Below are 21,710 nucleotides of genomic sequence, written 5' to 3' on the forward strand. Positions count from 1 at the left end.
CGATTTATATACTTTAAGAATTTTCGAATGAAAAACTGAACATGTTAGGGTTGAAAATTTCTGGATGAATTTTTTTTATTCATAAACCTATTGTTCGTTCTCAGGTGTCCGAGTTTACTAACCGCTCTGATTCAAGGTATTAATAAATATATGTATTGATCTACATAAATAATTATTATCTTAAGAATTAAATTATTATGTTCAATCTATTAAATCAGTGTGTTATTGGGTTTATATTAATTGTTTTATGCATCCAATTGTGTTCATCTTCTATTAGGTATCCAGTAATTTTAAGTATGTATTATAATAATATTGTATGATATGGATTTTTTGCATGTTAAAATCATCAACGATTTTTTTTCAAAATTAAAATTAAAGGAATTTATTAATAAATAAATTTTATTTTTCAGTACCTGGAGATGGCGGTAGTCAAATTAATGCAAAACTTAACAAAACAACTTATGTGCATTATGTTTGCAGAACGAAAACAAGCGATTATTTTAACTTGTGGCTTAACTTGGAGTTATTAGTACCTGTTGTTATAGATTGTTGGGTAATTTTATTTTAAATATTTATTTAAATAAAAATTTTGCTTTTGGTATCAAACTGACATTTTTTATTACATTAATTTAAATTTAGGTTGACAACATTAAATTAAGATATGACAACAATACAAGGACTACATATAACACTGAAGGAGTTGAAACTGAAATACCCGGTTTTGGAAATTCCAGTGTGGTCGAATGGATTGATCCTAGCAAAGCCAGTCCTGGTGCCTATTATAAGGATATTGCTCAAGCTCTAGTTTCTAAAGGATATGTTAGAGATTTGAATATTAGAGGAGCTCCCTATGATTTTAGAAAAGGACCAAGTAAAACATCACACAGAACTTCACAATATTTTTAGAGTGAAATATTGTTTTATATATAATTTTGATTTACAACAATGATGTTTTATGTCACATTTATGTATTTATTTTAACAATTTTTAAATGATTATTTTTAAATCTGATTATTTTTTTTTTAGATGAAAATCAAGATTACTTTACAAAGCTTATCCAGTTGGTTGAAGAAACATATGCCATGAATGGTAATAAGTCAGTTGTACTCATTGCCCACAGCATGGGAGGGCCCATGGCATATTCTATGCTTCAAAAAGTTAACCAAAAATGGAAAGATAAATATATAAAAGCTCTCGTAGGATTGAGTGGTGCTTGGGGTGGTGCAGTCAAAGCACTAAAAGTTTATACAGTTGGCAAGTTATAAAATTTGATGTTTTAATCATTTATTTGTTCTTTCATTTTATTATTTATACTATATTTAGGTGACAATTTGGGAACATATGTTTTAAAGGAAAGCATAGTAAAAGAAATGCAAATTTCTTCTCCTAGTTTGGCTTGGTTAATGCCTTCGAAATTATTTTGGAAAGAAAATGAAATTCTCATTCAAACTTTTCAGAAAAATTACACTGTTAATAACTATGAAGATTTCTTCAAGTAAGCAGATTTTTTAATTTTTATATATATTTTCGCTTTTATCTTTATTAAAAATGTCTGGTAATTAATCAACTCGATAATAGTTATCATAAGTATTAGAAAATACATAATAAATTAACATTGGAAAAAAAAAATTACTTCCACCGAATTTTCAACTTATTTTTTTTCCCAGGGACATTAATTTCGAAGTTGGTTGGGAAATGTTTAAAGATGTCTCCCCATTTAGAGATCATTTCGAGCCACCAGGTGTCGAAGTTCATTGCCTTCACGGTTATGGCGTTGACACGACCGAAAAATTAGTTTATACCAAACCTAATGACTTTCCCTCAAATTATCCGAGTCTGATAAAAGGAGATGGTGATGGTACAGTTAATCGTAGAAGTTTAGAAGCTTGCATACATTGGCAAACGATGCAAAGTCAAAAAGTGTTTCATGTTGCTTTCCCCAAATTAAACCACATGAATATTCTTAGAGATGATAACGTTTTAAATTACTTATTTACAGTTCTTAAAATAGTTTAAAGAATTTTATTCAAAAAAAAAAAAAAAAGCATGCTGTTAAAGCAATTTTATTTAATTATTTTGCCATGCGATATTAGTTACGTTTCTACAATATTCCTTATAAGTTTTTTATATATTTTAATGATGTCTTGAAAATCTTTTTATTATTTTTTATAATTTTTACCGTAAATTAAAATAAAATTAACTTTAAAAAAATAAAAATTTAAATGATCATTTTTAATAACATTTATTATTCACAATTATTAACAAGATAATTAAACAAAATGTTACATTAAAAATATTGTAACACACGTTATACACATTTTATCTTTATAAACTACTTAAAATACAGTAAATAAATTAAAACATTAATTTTGAGAGAGAGAGAGAGCGATGGTAATGGCAGAAACCATGAAAAATAATTTCGAATAAGGTTCTACAACACATAATTAAAAAACTTTTTTTAAATTATTTTCATATCAATTATAATTTATAATTAATTATTAATGATAATTATTGAGATTAACGTTACAATTTCAGATTTTACTTTTAAAATAAAATTAAAAACTAAATTTAAAAAAAAAAAATTTTTTTCAAAATTTACATTGCTTTTGATTTTTACATGACTGTCCTTTTAATTTTTATGATTTAAAATTAATATTTGTAAAAAAATATATATATATATATCACTTTTGAATTACTTTTTCTTTTTTGATTCGAGTCAATTTTCGATTATCAAATTTATTTATAGTTTTTTTTTTAAAATTGAATCGGTATAGGAATGCTTAAGAAAGAAAATAGGAATAATACAATTTTACTCAAACTCTTTTTCTGTTTTAAGAAAAGGAATGGCAAAAAATAACCTTAACTTGGCACTAATGACTTTGCGATACAACTTAAACTTTGACTTAGTACTAATAGTTATTCAATTAAAAATGATTTTATACCTGGATTTGAGGTAAAAAATTAAATTTTAAATGTTGACAATTTTTTTTTTTTTTTCAGATTCAATTAATTGTGAAATAATTGTACAAAATATAACATGTGATAAAATATTAAGTTTTTTCAGGTGATAAATTAAATACAACTTACAGAATTAGAGAGAGAGAGAGAGAGACCACGATCATTCAAAGTAATCTGCATAGTCATGAGTACCATAAGGCCATTTTAATCGAATTTTGATTAACCAATTACGAATCATACTTCTACAAAGTGGTTGCTTGTACCGATTTTAAGTATGCTGCATAAAGTCCAACGGCGAAAGTAGCTGTGGCGACAAGGTAACTGTAATTCTTAAATTTTCTAGTCAAATGATTTTGTCCAGCGAATACCCAAATAGGCAGCCTTCTCCCTGGGTCAATGTGTCTCACTAAACTCCAAATGAATGATAAATTTTTATTCCTGCTCATTGATCTAAGAGCAAGTTCTTTTCTTCTTTGGTCTTCTTCATATTTAGTTCTCATTAATGCCTCCGTTTGAATTTCTTCAGGCGGATGCCTTTTAATTAATTCCGTCGTTTTCGCCAGTAGCGTCTCAAAAGGTAAATCATCAGGAATCTATTAATAGTTTAAAGTGAAACTTAATAATAATGAAAATCAAATTAACAAAATTAGTAGATTATATTTAAGGGTTATTGAAAAAAAAAAACCTATACATTCAAACAAAATATTTAATAGTTGCCATAAAGTTATTGAACTAATTATTAACTTTAAATTACCTGAGATAAAAGAGAATGAAGATTAGCCATATCGCATGGTGTGTTTAATATTTCATTGGCTCTAAATAATATTATCACAGCTGATAAATACATGGGTGTGAGAGGTTCTGAAGCCAAAAAATAATCAAACAGTCTCACAATATCTTTATAATGGTTTAAACTGTGACCAAACCAAGTCAAAACCCAAGGGAGAGCAAACATTGTCCCAACACCTGATTTTTCTAAATAATTATAAACATCTTCATTTTCAAGCTTTAGCAATGGGTAAATATAATTTAATAAATGCGAAATTTTCTCCATTGTTGGCGCCATACAATCTTTTAAATGATTAGTAGATAATTTTTCTAAAATACCATAAGCAGCTTCCAATCCGGTAACGAGTAATAATGTAACGGCAACATCATGATAACCCTGGTAATATTTTAATTTCGGATGTACCGTAACTACCTTTAAAATTAAAGAGGTCAGCTGATTTTGCAACATGATTCTCCTTTCTAAAGGTATTCCAGGTGGAAACCTTTTAAGAGATCTATTTACATCTAAAACCACTTGTTCATATTCTGGATGATTATGAAGATTTTCTTCATTGAATAATTCTTTTTTTTTTCCTACCGAAATTTCAACCAAACATGGCCATGCAATTTTTCTTAATTTATCATTAACTAAACCTCCTTTGGACACAGCCAATGATTTTAATTTTATTAAGTCTATGGGTGATTTGTGAAGAACTGACTTAATTTCTTTAATTTTATTAAAATACTTTTTATCTTCTGGAACATAGTTATTAAGCCTTGTTAAAAAAAGAAAAACAAATGAATTGCAAATTATTTGTATTTAACATATGCTAATTAAACAAAATCGAATGATAAATTAATAAATTATGCAAACCTTTGATTTTATTGGATTCAGGAATAGGTATAACATTTGTAGAATTGCATTTTTCATCTAGATTATGATTTAACTCGGATAAATTATTTCCATTTACAATTTTATCTAAAGCAATATCTTCTAAAATATTCATTTTGTCGTGATTAGAATAGATAAAAGTCTATTCTTACTTTTAAGTAAGAATATCAAACATTTATTTAATAAAAATACTGTGTACGTAGTAATGTAAACATATGTAAAAAAAAAAAAAAAAAATTAGCAGTAGACTTTGACATTAGTTTCTAAAATAGTCAGAAAGTTTTGAAACAAAACTTATTTAAAAAATTTTTAAACGGTAAAGAGCTGTGTAACATTTTGCATTTGTTTTTTTTTTTTTTTTTCCTTTTTTTAATCACTTATTGCAAACAAAATTATTAAGTAAATTTAATCACCGAAGATTGCACAAAATTCTTTTAGTATGATTAATTCATATTATACCCGAGAGAATACAAAATAATAATAATAACGAAACAAAATGTGCCATATATAAAATGTTATAATGACTAACATATAGTTTTATTATTTTTAAACTATTATTTTCAAAACTATCAAAATACGTAATTAAATAGATAAAACTGCTTCTTTTTTTTTTTTAGTTATTTTTTTTAAGTAAAATAATGAACTATACTTCGCCTAATGTTTTTCCTATAAGAGCAATAGAAGATGTTTTGGAAATTCAAAAAATTATTGAGAATTCATCAAAGTTCAATTCATCGAAAAATATACAATTTACCAAGAACAAAAGTGAAGAAAGGATTATTTTTTCTGTACTTAAACACGATATTTATTCTCCCGATTCTCCCAATGCAAAATATTCGTCTTTACTGAAGGAATGCGATATTGAAAATTCATTTAAGTGTAACGATGAAAATTGTAAAAAATTAAACATGAATAAATGGGAAAACGAAAATGGTTTTACTAAATTTGTTAATTCTGACGTGGTGGTTTTAGAAAAATTAGATATAATTGAAAATACAAATTCGGAATCTGAAATTGAATGTTGGCCAAGTGATTCGGAAATTACAGTGCTTCGACTTAGAAATGAATTGCAAAAAGATTCTACCAACAGATTAAAACAAGAAGAAGAGAATAATGGAGAAGATGATGTGTCAATATCCTCAAATAATTCTGACTGGGAAAATCATTCCTTGATAAATTTAGCTCAAGTGTGTAGTAAAGAAAATGATATTTCTGACAATTTGAAACCTTTTACTGTGTGGTCAATAGACAAAGACGAAGAACATAATTCGTCGTTGATGTTTATGGAAAGTTTGAGTGCGTTTGAATCTCATGAACCTTACACCGCGGAAGTTAAAATAGGAATAAAAAATGAATCTGAAAAACCCAAGCAGGAATTGAAGTCATGTCCTCAAAAGAAAAAAACATTTAAAAACTTTTTAAAATCTCTATTCTCTTGTTTCGTCAAAAAAAAATCGTTTTAACAAACATTTTCTGAGCTGAAAATTTCTGAACCGATTTCATGTTTGTACTCTATGACAAATTTTTGTAACTTAACAACTTGAATTTCAATGACGGCCGCGGTTGTTTATAAACCGCTATTTAAAAACGAATTAAAAAATTGAAATAATTTTTAAATGTACGATTCTTATATTTTAATAATTCTATAAAAATGTGAATAATAAAACAAAGTGCTATCTGCTAAATTTTTTATTTGAAGATATTTAAATAATACATCAAAATGTATTCTTTATGTAAATTGACACATCCAGCTACCAGCGTTGAACATGCAATTAGTTGTCATTTTTATAATCGATCAGAAACTTCTTTAGTGGTTGCTGGGAAAAATATTTTAAGGGTATTTCAATTAATCCCTGACATTGATCCCACCAAAAGAGATGCGTATACAGGTTTGTCATTTAAAATTTTTACTTACAATCCTAACCCCAAATGTTATCCGTTGAAAAAAAAAAATGTAATTTTTTCCAAAAATTTAACGCGTTATTGTTTTCTTAATTTTAGAAAGAAGACCTCCAAAAATGAAATTAGAATGTTTGTCATCTTTTTCATTGTTTGCCAATGTTATGTCTATGCAGGCAGTAAGCTTAGCAGGATCTTCAAGAGATGCATTGTTATTAAGCTTTAGGGAAGCCAAACTTTGTGTCGTAGAGTATGATCCTGATTCTCATGATTTGAGAACATTATCATTGCATTATTTCGAGGAGGAAGACATGAAGGTGTTACATGTTTTATTACTCTTAGCATTTTATTTTTTAAAATTTTATTTAATTACATTAGCTTTATTTCACCATTCTTTTTCTAGGGGGGTTGGACTAATCATTACGATATTCCTTATGTAAGAGTTGATCCAGAAGGTAGATGTGCTGCAATGCTGGTATATGGCAGAAAATTAGTAATATTACCTTTTCGAAGAGAGTCAAAACTTGATGATCCAGATATTGCACTATTAGATCCTCATTCATCTAGTGTAGCAACAGCTAAAGCTCCTGTTCTATCATCCTATACCATAACTTTAAGAGAAATCGATGAAAAATTAGAAAATGTTATAGATATTCAGTTTTTATATGGATATTATGAGCCGACATTATTAATACTTTATGAACCTTTAAAAACTTTTGCTGGGTAAGTAAAGCATTTAAATTTGTCTTATTACTTTCAAATCTTTAAAATATTAATAAATTGAATATGGGTTTTTTTTTTTTGTAGGCGAATAGCAGTTAGAAGTGATACATGTGCCATGATAGCTGTTTCTTTGAATATTCAACAAAGAGTACATCCTGCTATTTGGTCTGTTGGAAATCTACCTTTTAATTGCACCCAAGCCATACCTGTTCCTAAACCTCTTGGTGGAACTTTAATTTTTTCAGTTAATGCTCTTATTTATTTAAATCAAAGTATTCCTCCATTTGGAGTTTCGGTAAATAGTATTGCTGAAAATTCGACGAATTTCCAGTTAAGTGGGTAGAATTTTTACTTTTGATTTTTTTTTTTTTTATAACAAAGATGGCTTTCGTTAAACTAACATTACTATTTTAGAAATTCAAGAAGGAGTAAAAATTACATTAGAAGGATCTCAAGCAACATTTATATCTCATGATCGTCTTGTACTTTCATTGAAAACAGGTGAATTATATGTATTATCTTTACTCGCTGACAATATAAGAAGTGTTAGAGGTTTCCATTTTGATAAGGCAGCGGCTAGTGTATTAACAACTTGCGTTAGTATTTATTTTTTATAGTTTTTTTTTTTTTTACATAAAAAGTTTCTTATTAATTTGCTATTTTGTAGCTTTGTGTCTGTGAAGACAAATATTTATTTCTGGGTTCTCGTTTGGGAAATTCATTGCTATTACGTTTTACCGAAAAAGAATCTAGCGAAGCTCCTATAATTACTTTAGACGAAAGTATTCGTGAAGTTCCTGTACCTTCCAAAAGACGAAGGCAAGACGCTTTAGGCGATTGGATGGCTTCTGATGTTGCTGATATTCGTGACTTGGATGAGTTGGAAGTTTATGGAACACAGTATGTAAACTACATAACTTAAACATAATCTATTAACATAACATAATATGTATTGAAAATAACTGGTGGTATTTGATACTTTTTGCAGAGAAGCATCATCTTCTGTTCAAATTACTTCATTCATGTTTGAAGTTTGTGATAGTTTGTTAAACATAGGACCGTGCGGAAACGTATCAATGGGAGAACCAGCTTTTTTATCTGAAGAATTCAGCAATAATAGAGATCCCGATTTGGAATTAGTCACCACCTCTGGACATGGAAAAAATGGTGCTATTTGTGTATTACAACGTACAATAAGGCCTCAGGTTCCAAAAAAAAAAAAAATTAATATTTTTAGAAGCACATCAATTAAATGTATTTTAAGTGAAGTTTATTTTATAATTTTAGGTTGTTACTACTTTCGAACTTCCTGGTTGTTTAGACATGTGGACGGTAATCGGTCCTCAGTCCGACAGCGGACCGACACAAGCTGAAGATGATATTAGTCATGCATTTTTAATATTAAGTCAAAAAGATTCTACCATGATATTACAAACGGGTCAGGAGATTAACGAAGTAGATCATTCTGGTTTTAATACTCAAGGACCTACCATTTTTGCCGGGAATTTGGCTAGTAATAAATATATAGTTCAAGTAGGTAATGAGTACTTTTTTAATTTGTTTTTGAAAAGTCAAAATATTTTATTGCGATTATCGTTTTTCAGGTTTCAAAAGCTGGTGTCCGATTGCTTAGAGGATTGGAACAAATTCAACATATACCATTGGATTTGGGATCGTCTGTGGTTCATGCATCTACTGCAGATCCCTACGTTGCCCTCCTCACAGAAGATGGTCAAGTAGTGTTATTAACTTTACGTGAATCACGGGGACAGGGTCGTCTTTCAGTATTTAAACCAACAATTCCCACGGTAATTTTTAAATCTCTGTCGTGAGGAGTAGGTTAGAGTCAGATTAGATTTGTTATTTTAATACTCTTTTCGATTTACTTTTGATTGCAGAATCCACGTGTCTCGAAAATATGCACCTACAGGGACGTGAGTGGTTTATTTACGTTGACCACCGAAGAAGAGTTGCAGAATGCCACATTCAAATCTGATTCGAAAAATATGAAAAAGTAAACGATGAGTAACATTTAAATATTCCTTTAGAAAGTTATGCAAACATATTATTTTTTTAATCACTTATTAGGGAAGCAGACGACGAAGATGAAATGCTTTATGGCGGATCCGAAGTGAAATTTCAATTGCTACCCATAACGAATACTAACGAGCCTAGTCCTCCTCGTCCTTTTGTAAGATGGAAAAAATATTCTCAAGAAATCAAACCGAATTATTGGATGTTTGTCTTACGGGAAACGGGTACTTTGGATATCTACTCCCTACCCGATTTCCGCCCTAGTTTTCAAATCCGACGCATAGGTCAAGGTCATAGGGTACTCTACGACGTTTTAGACATGGCTCAAACATCCGGGTAAATAAATTAAAACTTTGTATTTTTTTTTTTTTTTTTAATGATCTAATAAGTATTTACTATCAAATTCCCTTTTTTTTTTTTTTTTAGTATGGATGGCTCGGATGATCCCGAAATACACGAGCTTTTAGTTGTGTCTTTGGGTCATTTGGGAAGAAGACCCATTCTTCTTTTACGAACCGAAAACGATTTAATGATATATCAAGCGTTTAAATTTGCCAAAGGACCTAATTTAAAAATTAGGTTCCGTCGCTTACCTCAAACTCTTATTTTAAAAGAACGAAAAGCGAAGTAGGTTTTTCAATCAACGTACCTTTTTTTTTTACACGATGACGTTATGATATTATTATTTTATTAACAGGTTCAAAGTGAAATACGAAAATGAAGTGGAGTCGGAAAGAGCGACGAGACTAAGATATTTCAGTAACATATCCGGATATAATGGAGTATTTGTTTGCGGACCCAATCCTCATTGGCTTTTTTTAACGGCGAGGGGGGAACTTCGTAGTCATCCTATGCTCATAGACGGTCGAGTGACATCATTTGCTTCTTTTCACAACGTGAATTGCCCTCTAGGATTTTTATATTTTACCAGTAAAGTGAGTTATTTAAAAAGAAGAAGAAGAAGAAGGATTGATTTATTAAAAATAATTCAATTCCTACATTTTCCCTTCCAGTGTGAATTAAGGATATGCATCTTACCAACACACCTGTCATACGATGCTCCGTGGCCTGTAAGAAAAGTTCCTCTTCGGTGCACGCCTCACATGGTTACTTATCACTTGGAAAGTAAAACGTATTGTTTGATAACAAGTTCGAGCGAACCTAGCAATGAATATTTTCGTTTTAACGGCGAAGACAAAGAACATTCCGTCGAGGATAGGGATGATCGTTTTCCGTTGCCTTTGCAAGATAAATTTAGCATCGTTTTGTTTTCACCTGTTTCTTGGGAAGTGAGTGCCTTAAATTCATTCTTTTTTTTTTTTTTATTGAAAATTTATCCTAATTTTTCGTTTTTGTAAACTGCAAGGTTATTCCTAATACAAAAATGGAATTAGATGAATGGGAGCACGTGACTTGCGTCAAAACGGTCAATCTTAGTTACGAAGGAACGAGGAGCGGATTAAAAGGTTATGTCGCCGTGGGTACGAATTATAATTATAGCGAAGACATAACCAGTAAAGGAAGGGTAAATTTAAATTGACGAGTGAATTTTTTTTTTTTTTGTTTCCATTCTATTCGTTTAATTTAATAATTGCAGATATTGATTTACGATATAATTGAAGTTGTACCCGAACCCGGTCAACCGCTAACCAAAAATCGTTTTAAAACTGTTTATGCGAAAGAGCAAAAAGGACCGGTGACGGCTTTGTGTCACGTTTTAGGATTTTTAGTCACCGCAATGGGTCAAAAAGTAAATTTTTATGCATTTATAATCTTATTTTCAGCATTTTACTCTTTAACAAAGTGTTTAACGAATAAATAAAAATGTTTTAGATTTATATATGGCAATTAAAAGACAACGACCTGGTAGGAATTGCTTTTATAGACACTCAAATATACATTCATCAAATGATAAGCGTTAAATCGTTAATATTAGTAGCCGACGTTTATAAATCTATAAGTTTATTGCGTTTTCAAGAAGAATACAGAACGCTTTCTCTCGTAAGCCGGGTAAATATTTTAAAATTTTGATTTTGAAAGAACCCACGTCGGTAATCGATCCTCCATAATGTTTCCGTGTGTGTGCGTGTGTGCGTAGGATTTTAGGCCTTGCGAAGTTTACGCCATCGAACTCCTTTTGGACAATACGCAAATGGGATTTTTAATATCGGATGTAGAAATGAATATTATCATGTACATGTATAAACCCGAAGATAGAGACAGCGTGGGAGGTCAGAAGCTATTAAGGAAGGCGGATTTTCATCTCGGACAACACATCAATTCTTGGTTTAGAATACGGTGCAGATTGGGGGATCAAGCGGAAAACTACGATTTTCCCATCGGTGCGGAAAAAAGACATATATCCATGTTTGGTGAGGGTGAAAAAAGTTTACATTTCGCTCCATTTTTGAAACTTTTTTTTTTTTTTATTAATTATACAATGTTTGTTTGTTTAAAATTTTATTAAAATGTAGCTACTCTCGATGGAGCTCTTGGTTATCTATTACCGATTCCCGAAAAAACATACAGGAGACTACAAATGCTCCAAAATATTTTAGTTTACCACATCCCACATTTAGCCGGATTGAATCCCAAAGCGTTTAGGTAACGTTCGATGCCAAGTGCAAATTTAAAATGGGAATAAAATATTAATTAATATTTGCGAAATGATAAATTTCCAGGATATATAAAAGTGGAAGGAAATTATTAGGTAATCCGTGCAAACGAATAGTAGACGGAGAATTAATATGGATGTATTTATCTTTAACGGTTATGGAAAAACAAGATGTCGCCAAAAAAATGGGTAGCAAAATGGATGACATAATAGAAGATATTGCAGTCATAGAGAGACTTTCCGGTCATTTTTAATCATTTATTTTATTATTTTTATTATTATTATTATTTTTTTTTTTTTTTCGTTGATTGAATAAAAAATAAATTATATATTAAAATAAAATTTAAAAAAAAAAAAATTACTTTTTAATGTTGAATCTTTTTAAAACAGTAATAATAATAATAATAAGTTAGTTAAAAACCGGTATATTTACGAAATTGTTGTTAATCAATTATTTTTTTACATTAAAAAAAAAAAAATTTTCAATTAATAAATTCAATGTATTTTGTTATAAATACATGATTAATAATATTTTTTGAATTTTTTTTTAAAATTATAACCGTATTCTTCTCTGGCTATTCTTTTTTTTTTCCATCAAATTATTTTTAAAATATTATTTAAAAATGAAAAAATGTCATTTCTCTTAAAAAAAAAAAAAAAACTTACCGAAATAAATTAAATGACATGTTATCAAAAGGTATTTTTAGTTTTTTTTAAATTTCTTTTATCCTTAAGGGAGAATTCATATTGATAATCGCAAAAAGTTCGTTAAAAATTCAAACTGATTTAAAAATTTTAGTTGGTCAAAAAATGACCTTGAACGAGACGAAAATAGAGTTTGAAAAATTACATCCTAATCTCTCAGCAATAAAAATTTAATTTCGTTTTAGCCGCAGTAATTTTTGTATCATTATTAAATTTATCTAATAAAAATTTTAATTTCGTCTTTATATTATTATCATCATGAAAAATTTTTTTTCGTTAAATTTTTAATTGAATACCATTAAAAAAATTTAATAATTTTTAAATATGTCTAGACAGATAGAAGTTTCAAGTTATATTGATACCGTCCGACAATTGGATATTTATTACGGAATTGGTAAGTTAAAAAATTTTAATTATAAACTTTTTCAATACTAAAATAATTTATTATTTAATAGTAAAAAGGCAATTACTTCAATTTCAAAGTGCAACAACTGGTCTTTTTCCTCCTGTTTCTCACGATGTCAAAGAAGGAAGTATTAAAGACAGTATATATTGTGCTGCAGCCATTTGGAGTTTATATCAGGCTTACAGGTTTTTAAATATCAGTATTATTTTTTCACTTAATCAAAAGTTTATTAATTTATTAATTAATTGTAATTTTTTATATTCTTAGAAGAATCGATGATGATCAAGGAAAATCATATGAACTCGGTCAATCAGCTGTCAAATGTATGAGAGGAATACTTCAATGTTGGATAAAACAGGCACATAAAATTGAATTGTTTAAAAAGAAACAATGTAATGCTCATTCTTTGCACAGCAAGTTTCATTTAGTCACAGGAGATGAAATATGTTCTGAAACATATCCAAATTTACAAGTGTGTAATTCATCTTGACAATATAAATAAGTATTTGTAAAAACATTATTTCCCATTCTTATGTTTTAGATAAATGTTGTTTCATTGTTTTTGCTTTATCTCGTACAAATGATATCATCTGGATTACAAATTATTTACACTCAAGATGAAGTCGCTTTCATTCAAAACTTAGTTTATTATGTTGAAAGAGCTTACAGAACTCCAGATTTTGGAATATGGGAAAGAGGAACTAAATATAACAATGGTACCCCAGAAATCCATGCAAGGTAAAACATAATCGATTAAAAATGTACTGATAGTGTCTTTAATTGATGCTGTATGGAAATATGTTTGATTTTCAGTTCCATTGGTGTTGCTAAAAGTGCCTTAGAAGCTATAAACGGATGTAACTTATTCGGTGAACAAGGTGCTTCATGGTCTGTAATTTATGTCGATATTGATGCTCATAATAGAAATCGTAGTATATTTTACACAATGTTGCCAAGAGAATCTAGTTCTAAAGTAAGATCTGAGTGCAAAAATGTTTGAGTTTCTTACCTAAATCCTCCTCATTAATTAATAATAGTAAGCTGTTTAATATTAGTTAACTTCTTTATTAAAATATTTTACTTATTTAATTTCTTTAATATTGTGTATTTAAGTTAGAATAATTTTTTGCTTTCTTTTATTTAGGAAGTTGATGCTGCATTACTAAGTACAATTTCTTATCCAGCTTTTGCTACTCACCAACAGAATCTAGTATCTGAAACGATGAAAAATGTCATTTCTAAATTGAAGGGAAAATACGGTTTTAAACGATTCTTACGTGACGGTTATAAAACAGAAATTGAAAATTTACAAAGGTTTTTTAACTTTTTTTTTAATATTTAATTTATCAATTGCTCTTGTGAGGTGTAAGCTCAAAATCTTTTTGCTTTTTAGGCAGTTTTATCTGGAAGGAGAAACCAAAGAATTTGAAAATATTGAAAATGAATGGCCAATATTTTTTATCTTTATGATAATTGATGGTATTTTTAAAAATTTACCAGATCAAGTTGAGGAGTATCGACAACTTCTTAAATTACGAATTCAAACTGATAGCCATGGAGGTAAAATTTATAATTTTTCATTGTGCTATAAAAAATTTACCTTAGGCTTGTTAAAACTTATAAAATTATTTCAGATCCTATTATTCCAATGTACTATTATGTAAAGCACAGCGATATTGAAAGTGAGAGGTCGCAACCAGGTACGACTAGTAAACATGCTAGTTTTATAGGGAGTTCAATTGGAGGTTTGTTTTTATGGGCGCAAGCTATGTATCTTATATCTCAATTATTAATCGATGGCTTGCTTCACGTTAATGAACTGGACCCTATTCGGCGGCATCAACCTTCGCACAGTAGACCCCGTAAAGGTGGAAGATATTCTGTTTTTCAAGTATGTCAACCAATGTTAACCCAAATAGAAAACTTATTCATTGTGCAGCCGCAATCCTTCCCTTTTTCTCTTTTAGGGAACAGCAACAGATCTTGTAGTCCAAATTATCCTAATAGCCGAGTCAATGAGACTTCAAGCTATGATGGCTACTTATGGAATTCAAACTCAAACTCCTCACCAAGTAGAACCCGTTCAAATTTGGTCTTCTTCTCAGTTGGTGAAAATCTATGAAAATTTGGGAGTAAATTCAAAATTGAATTTAAAAGGGAGGCCGGGTAGACCTATAGGAGCATTGGGAACTAGCAAAGTATTACTCATATCATTTTTCTTGATAAAATCTGTAATTTAGGAGTTAATTTAATAGCATATAATCATTTCAGGTTTATAGAATTTGTGGAATAACCGTTTTATGCTATCCGCTGGTTTTCGAAGTGTCGGAATTTTATTTGTACAGAGACATGGCTTTATTGATAGACGATATTAAAACCGAACTTCAATTTGTTGCCAATAATTGGCGGTTATCGGGTAGACCCACCGTTTGTTTATTAATTAGAGAAGAACACATGCGAGATCCTCATTTTAAAAAAATGTTAGACCTCATGGCCATGCTTAAACGGGGTTATTGTGAAGGAACCAAAATTCGTATCGGTATTTGTTTAATTTTTAAGTAAAATTTAAATCTTTGATGCCTGCACTCGATCCTATCAATAAAAATAAATTATTTCACTCATGTATTTTTTTTTTTTCAGGTCGTTTGCAAAATTTAATTTCTTCCTCGTGCATTGAACATTTGGATTTCATGAACGATTATATATCATCCGAAATGAACGTTACTTTTTTTAAAGAATTAGAACATGATTACATTGGTTATCAAAGTCTAACGGACGTTCCCAAGATGGCGACTTATTCGGATTCGAATATCGTATTAACGGTTAGTAAATTTCAGTTAAAATAAATATACACGAATCTGAAATCTAGAAAGTATTTATAAATTTTTTATTACAGCAACTAAAAGTCGACAATCCACAATTAGATGAAATAATTGAACAATTTCGGAATACTTCCGATTTAAAACTTCGTTGTCAACTCCTCGATGTTTTACTTAAAAAAAAAGGAGAAGACTATGTAATTAATGATGTTAAAATAAAAGATCATCTTAAAAATCTTTATTATTTGGCGGGTAATCGCCATTGTTGGGATGTCGTACGGTTTTGCAGTTCGTTATTAAAGCATACTGTGGATAGCATCAGTCCTTTTATAACAACCGTTTTGGTTAACGGAAAACAGGTAGTATCAAGCATTATAATACTTGTTAATAATTATTTTTTATAACTTTATTTAAAAAATAATTTTTAATTTAGTTGACGGTGGGAGTGATCGGACGGGAAGAAATCGTTATTGACAAACCAATGATTCCTGCCGAAATTCATTCGGTTATGTATAACCGTGTACAACCTTACGACATAATACAAGCAGTGCTTCAACAAGAAGCTGTCCTATACTGTGGGCGACTAATCGGGACAGAACCACAAGTTTTTAAAGGAATTCTTAAAATTAGAATCGGGTAAGTTTACACGTGACGTTTAAAATTTAATTGTAAATTTCAATTATGCATATATAATTATTATTATTATTATTACAGTTGGATGTTGGAAGCGATTAAATTATATTTAAGAAAAAAAGAAGTCGATTCCAGACCTTTAGAATGTAGGAGTCCCTACGAATTACGTCAACTCATTTATAAAATTTTATCTTTGAAAAAATGGGCATCTGAAAACACGTAAGTTATTTTTTTAATATCTTAGGGTAACAATTTCACCCCCCTTTTAGATTTACAATTTTAAAAATATTATTATTTTTCAGGTTGAGTCCTTTGGAAAGAAGACAATTGGAAGGTTGCTTGTATCGAGTACCTTCAAAATTTTATTCTCAAGTTTGGGATGTCCTGAGTAGGACTCCATGCGGTTTTTGTGCTGGAGGAAAATTATTTTCGCAACAACCAATTTTATCAAATTTGGGTAGATCTGAATTGAGCTTTGCTCTCCTGATCGAAGAAACTATAAATCATATAAGTCAACCAGAATACAGGCAAATCATTGTAGAGGTAAGGTAAAAACAAATTTTTTTTTTTCTTTTTTTAAAAAATAATTATGAATGTTACCCACTGGAAATTCTAATTGAATTGCAAAAAAATTATTTTATATTCAGTAATTAAATTATTTATATACAAATGAGGTTAACACACAGTAGTCGTCAAGTACATTCTAAAAGGTCGAATAAGACAGATCGATATTTATTAATTTTTGAGTAAAATTTTTCTATTTCTCAATACTTTAACATTGACATCACTTTTTGAAATATTTTTCTCAGAAGCAGACGACATGTTTTCATTCACCTCTTTTTTATTTACTATCGGTGACAATAATAGAAAATTTGATGTGTCTAATCTATTTGTTTTATTCGAATTTGGAGTGCTTGTTATCATGTTCGAAATCAATTTTTTCGGTGTTAAACAAACATCGCCATTATTTTGTCGGACAATTTCTTTATTTTTCAAACAAGCTTTTTGCAAGCATATTCTGTGTAGCATATTATTGTGTTTGACTCGCGAAACCGGTTTTACATTTTCATTATTTTCCTTCAAAACATTATCTTGAATTTTTCTTCTTTTCTTTTGTACTTTTCGTTTCGATTTCTTCTTCTCTGAAAAAAGGGAAATTATAGGGGGTTGAAATTATTCCGAGTGAATGAGGTTAGAATTTTATTGTAAAGAAAATAAATTTTAATACCTTTTTCAGGTGAAAATGAATCATCGCTTGCACTGAATTCATACAATCCATTTTTTTTTTTTTTAGAAACATGATTTTCTTCCAGCGCCTTTAATTTATTCTCCCAAAATTTCAATTTATGTTTTTTCTCATCATCTTCCCTAAAAATTTTTTTAAATCGTACAATGAAAAGTCGTTAAGAGTACAATTTAATGATTGGAACAAAAAAAAAAAAAAAAAATTTGTTTTATTTTACTTACACAGCGTGTGAATCGTCACTATTGTAGTCTTTGTAAGTTTTGTGTTTCAAATCAACAACAAGTTTTTTTTCAGTTATTTCTTTTTCTTCGCCATTTAAATTCATTTTATCTTCATTCGAATTATCAGGTATTAAATTTTTAATACTCGTATTTGATTTTATCGTTTCCTTTTTTGTTTGTCTCAAACGGTTTTTTTGAATTTTTTTTTTGGGTGGCATTTTTAAATGCTAACGTCGTACTGTGTTTAAACATATATATATATTTCAATCCGGGTTTTTTTTTTAAACATCAAACAAAAAAATTTAGAAATTAAGCATTTTAAAAAATAAAAGCCGAGTTTTTTTTTTTTTAAATTAAAAACTATTTGTCACATATAATTAAATTTACTAAATAAATTAATTAAATGCTAAGTTGAACTTGATATTAAAATAATATTTGTTTAGACGTTTAAATTAAACAGTGTTGCCAACTTAAAAATTATTAAATTATCAAAGGAGTACTTGGTTTTCTCTCTCTCTCTCTCTTTCTCTCACTCTTTCTTTCCAGTTACTCCATGAATTAATTAAATTAATTAATTTTTATAAAAATTCATTTTAGCTTTTGACCATTTTATCAACAATATTATCTCGTAACCCCGAATTGGTTTTTCAAACTCAATTAAATTTGGATCATTTGGTTTCCGAAGCATTTCATATGTTTAATAAGGTAATTGAAATTTATGGTAGTATGTTATTATTTTTTTTATACGTAAAATTTACAAAATTGTATTTTTATTTTAGGACAATCATTCTACGCTCGGTATTGAAAAATTTTTCGATGCTCCATATTCTGTTACTACGAGTTATTTAGCAAGAGCTGTGGTTAATAACGTATTACAAGGATTTGCTTTTTTAACCGTACCTGAATCTGATCAAAAAGCTTATGATCATTGTAGGGTATTTTGATGTACGATTTGATATTATTTATTTAAAAAAAAAAAAAAGTTTTTAAGATAATTAAATATTTATATTGAAAAGAATCAAACTTTTTTTTGCTTGATATAATTGCTTGACTACACCCCCAGATATTTAATTGAAATTCTTTCTTTTAATCAAAAAATTTTTTAAAAATGTATTTTATATTTAAGATTATGAAAAAGTACAGCCGTAAAATTGTTTTTTCGGTTTGAAAATAAATGTTTTTGATAAAGAAAAAATAAGCTGAATGTTCTTTTTAAATTGAATAGTACTCTCACAAAACTCCATTTTTTTCAAATCTATGAAATTTTAAGAAATAATAATTACAGTATAATGCAATAATAATTTCTTTAAAATTGTTCGAAAATTTTATAATAAAACTTGAAAATAATTTATGGTGTTAAATGAATTTTGAAAATTTGAAAATGTTCTTTTTTTTAACGGTTTCTTTTAGGCGTAATGATTGAATCATTTATTGGTTCAAGTAAACACCTCCAGATGACGTTGTCGTATGCATTGATCGCCAGGAGTTTTAATGACGTCACGAATCACACCACTTTCAAGGCTTGTCATTGGACAATTTTTACCTATCTGAAAATAAACGAATATCGTTTTAAGTAATGGATGCTGGGTATGCAATGTGTTTTTTTTTTTTTTTTTTTTTGTTTCAAAAAAGTATTTATTTGTTGTTAATCACTGTATGATTTAATTTATTTTCTATACTTTCCGCAGAACATTTAAATTAGTAAGTTTACCATACAATCATTATTTGTTTATTTGCAATTTGTTAATTATTTAAAACTTTTTGCTTAACTCATATATATATATGATATTTTGAATAATTTTCTTCATGTTTTATTATTATTGTTTACTTAAACAACACAGAAGAACTACTTTGTTGACCTGAATATTTTTTGTTGCATATTCTCAGATTTTGCTAATAATAACACTTTATATAAGTATTTTGATTATTAAATAAATAATTATCATGACGATGTAGTACACCTGTCCAAAAGTACACTTTTTTTTTTTTTCTCAAAGTTAATTTTAAACTAGGTTCGTATTTTCATAGTTTGGTTTATATATTTTATTTTAATATTTTTAATATTGTGTGATTTCAAAATTTTTGGCAAAATTATTTACAACAACAACAACTTTTTTTTTTTTATCAATGATAAATCGTGATTTATATTATTTAAACATATGCTGTTATCTTTATTTAATTTATTTTCGATGGGGAATTTTTAAGGTTCTGCAAAATTTACAGAAATAATTTTTTGAGGGGAATGAAAATGACAAAAAAATTGAAATTTTGCTTCGACATTTTTAAAATTTAAAAAAAAAAAAAAAAAAATGATTTCCTTTAAATTTGATTTTAGTTTAAATAAATTAAATTAAACATGTGCATACATTGTAATCATACTATAATAGTTATATTAACATATTTTTATAATATCGATAAATAATTTACTTGAAAATTATTAAACCTTGCATGAAAAAATTGACTTTTTTTTTTTTCAATTCACACAAATTATTTAAATAATTTATTTTTCATTTAAAATTTTACTAAATTTTCAATATGCAATAAACTTTTAATAATTATTAAAATTTTATAAAAGTAAATAAATTATTTGAAAAAAAAAAAAAAAAAAACGAAAATTATTATGGGAAATAATGTTTAATTAAAATCGACATGAAATGTTATTAACAAAGTGAAGTGTAAAAAAAAATTTGAAACTTTGACCATTCAAACAACACAAACTGCTCATGGGATCAAAAGGTCAAGATCAGGTATATTGTTGCATTTTATGATAAATTAAATAATCACAATGAAAAATTATAAGTTTAACTCGTTGTTGTTGTTCATCATCGCACACTACTAACATTGTACCGAAAGTTTTAAGTTTATTTTTTTTTTTTATTCATTATTATTATTATTATTATTATTATATTTAATGTGATGTTTATTTATTTATTTATTAATTAACTTTTTTTTTTTGCAAAATAATTTCAAGATGCATTTGTGATATTTTTTTGTAGATTCGAAAAAAAACTTTTAACAATAATTATTAACGAAATGAAATATTAATAATATTGCATATTGAATTTTTTTTTTTTCTCGACATTTTGCACATGTTTAAATTTATTAATTGCATTATTTTCAATTGCACCTGTACAAAAAAAATTTCTTTTCTTTTTTTTTTTTTTCACTTCAATTTAAAATTTTTTTGAATTAAGTTAATTCGTTTGATAAATACTCGATATATAATTTTTTGAAAGTTTATTGATAAATTTGATAAATTTAAACGAATGAGTTGAATGATTGGATCTCACCATGAAGAATCAATATTATTAAATTATTTTCAAAATATTATAAAATTATATGTTTAACAATGAGTAACTTATTTTGTAAAATCAAATCAATTGATTGATTATTATTCGAAATGATCACTTTCGAATTTGAAATTTCCCTTAAATTGAAAAAAGGTATTTTATTTGTAGATTCGAATAATTTTTTGTTTTGTTTTTTTTTTTTTTTAATTTTGGAAATTTCAAATAATTTTATTGCAAATAAACAAAACAAATGTCACAGTTTATAAGATTTAAACATTTTAGACCTGCCCCCCCCCCCGCAAAAAAAAAAAAAAAAAGAAAAAGAAAAAGAAAAATGGAAGAAATATAAAATGAAAAATGTTTAATTTAAAAAATTTTTTTTTTTTTTTTTTTTGCAGAGTAAAATTAAAATATAACAAAGTTTTAGTAGTTGAAGCGTTCGTGAAAAGCGTTCGTAGACAAGGAAGGAAAGCGTGTGATTGAGGAAAATTTTATTTTGCAA

General features: G+C 27.9%; 4 protein-coding genes across 4 annotated transcripts; 3 read left to right on the plus strand and 1 right to left on the minus strand.

Moving 5' to 3' along the window:
- Positions 1-197: 197 nt before the first annotated feature.
- Phum_PHUM509450 (1-O-acylceramide synthase precursor, putative) lies at positions 198-2,016 on the plus strand (the record flags this gene model as incomplete). The annotated part of the gene is made up of 6 exons (XM_002431003.1): positions 198-294; positions 411-553; positions 640-871; positions 1,027-1,254; positions 1,324-1,495; positions 1,668-2,016. The coding sequence occupies 6 exons, from the start codon at positions 198-200 to the stop codon at positions 2,014-2,016; spliced, it is 1,221 nt and encodes a 406-aa protein (XP_002431048.1).
- A 1,184-nt stretch (positions 2,017-3,200) lies between these two features.
- Phum_PHUM509460 (uncharacterized protein) lies at positions 3,201-4,733 on the minus strand (the record flags this gene model as incomplete). The annotated part of the gene is made up of 3 exons (XM_002431004.1): positions 3,201-3,551; positions 3,713-4,482; positions 4,601-4,733. 3 exons carry the CDS (start codon positions 4,731-4,733, stop codon positions 3,201-3,203), a joined length of 1,254 nt encoding a protein of 417 aa, XP_002431049.1.
- A 1,605-nt stretch (positions 4,734-6,338) lies between these two features.
- Positions 6,339-12,142, plus strand: Phum_PHUM509470 (Cleavage and polyadenylation specificity factor 160 kDa subunit, putative; the record flags this gene model as incomplete). The annotated part of the gene is made up of 20 exons (XM_002431005.1): positions 6,339-6,507; positions 6,620-6,834; positions 6,921-7,240; positions 7,325-7,575; positions 7,655-7,836; positions 7,908-8,140; positions 8,229-8,445; positions 8,528-8,773; positions 8,845-9,048; positions 9,139-9,254; positions 9,329-9,610; positions 9,701-9,901; positions 9,972-10,209; positions 10,288-10,563; positions 10,641-10,799; positions 10,872-11,024; positions 11,108-11,284; positions 11,373-11,646; positions 11,749-11,878; positions 11,956-12,142. 20 exons carry the CDS (start codon positions 6,339-6,341, stop codon positions 12,140-12,142), a joined length of 4,230 nt encoding a protein of 1,409 aa, XP_002431050.1.
- Positions 12,143-12,567: 425 nt separating this feature from the next.
- Positions 12,568-19,495, plus strand: Phum_PHUM509480 (phosphorylase B kinase beta, kpbb, putative; the record flags this gene model as incomplete). The annotated part of the gene is made up of 21 exons (XM_002431006.1): positions 12,568-12,585; positions 12,624-12,724; positions 12,926-12,987; positions 13,049-13,184; positions 13,267-13,471; positions 13,541-13,737; positions 13,813-13,972; positions 14,144-14,313; positions 14,393-14,559; positions 14,634-14,890; positions 14,967-15,197; positions 15,271-15,538; positions 15,640-15,825; positions 15,906-16,177; positions 16,252-16,454; positions 16,533-16,670; positions 16,754-16,994; positions 18,516-18,623; positions 18,698-18,853; positions 19,045-19,063; positions 19,329-19,495. 21 exons carry the CDS (start codon positions 12,568-12,570, stop codon positions 19,493-19,495), a joined length of 3,462 nt encoding a protein of 1,153 aa, XP_002431051.1.
- Between the last annotated feature and the right edge of the window lie 2,215 nt (positions 19,496-21,710).

The sequence above is a fragment of the Pediculus humanus genome, genomic scaffold (assembly GCF_000006295.1).
Source record: "Pediculus humanus corporis 1103172108279 genomic scaffold, whole genome shotgun sequence".
Classification (NCBI taxonomy): domain Eukaryota; kingdom Metazoa; phylum Arthropoda; class Insecta; order Psocodea; family Pediculidae; genus Pediculus; species Pediculus humanus.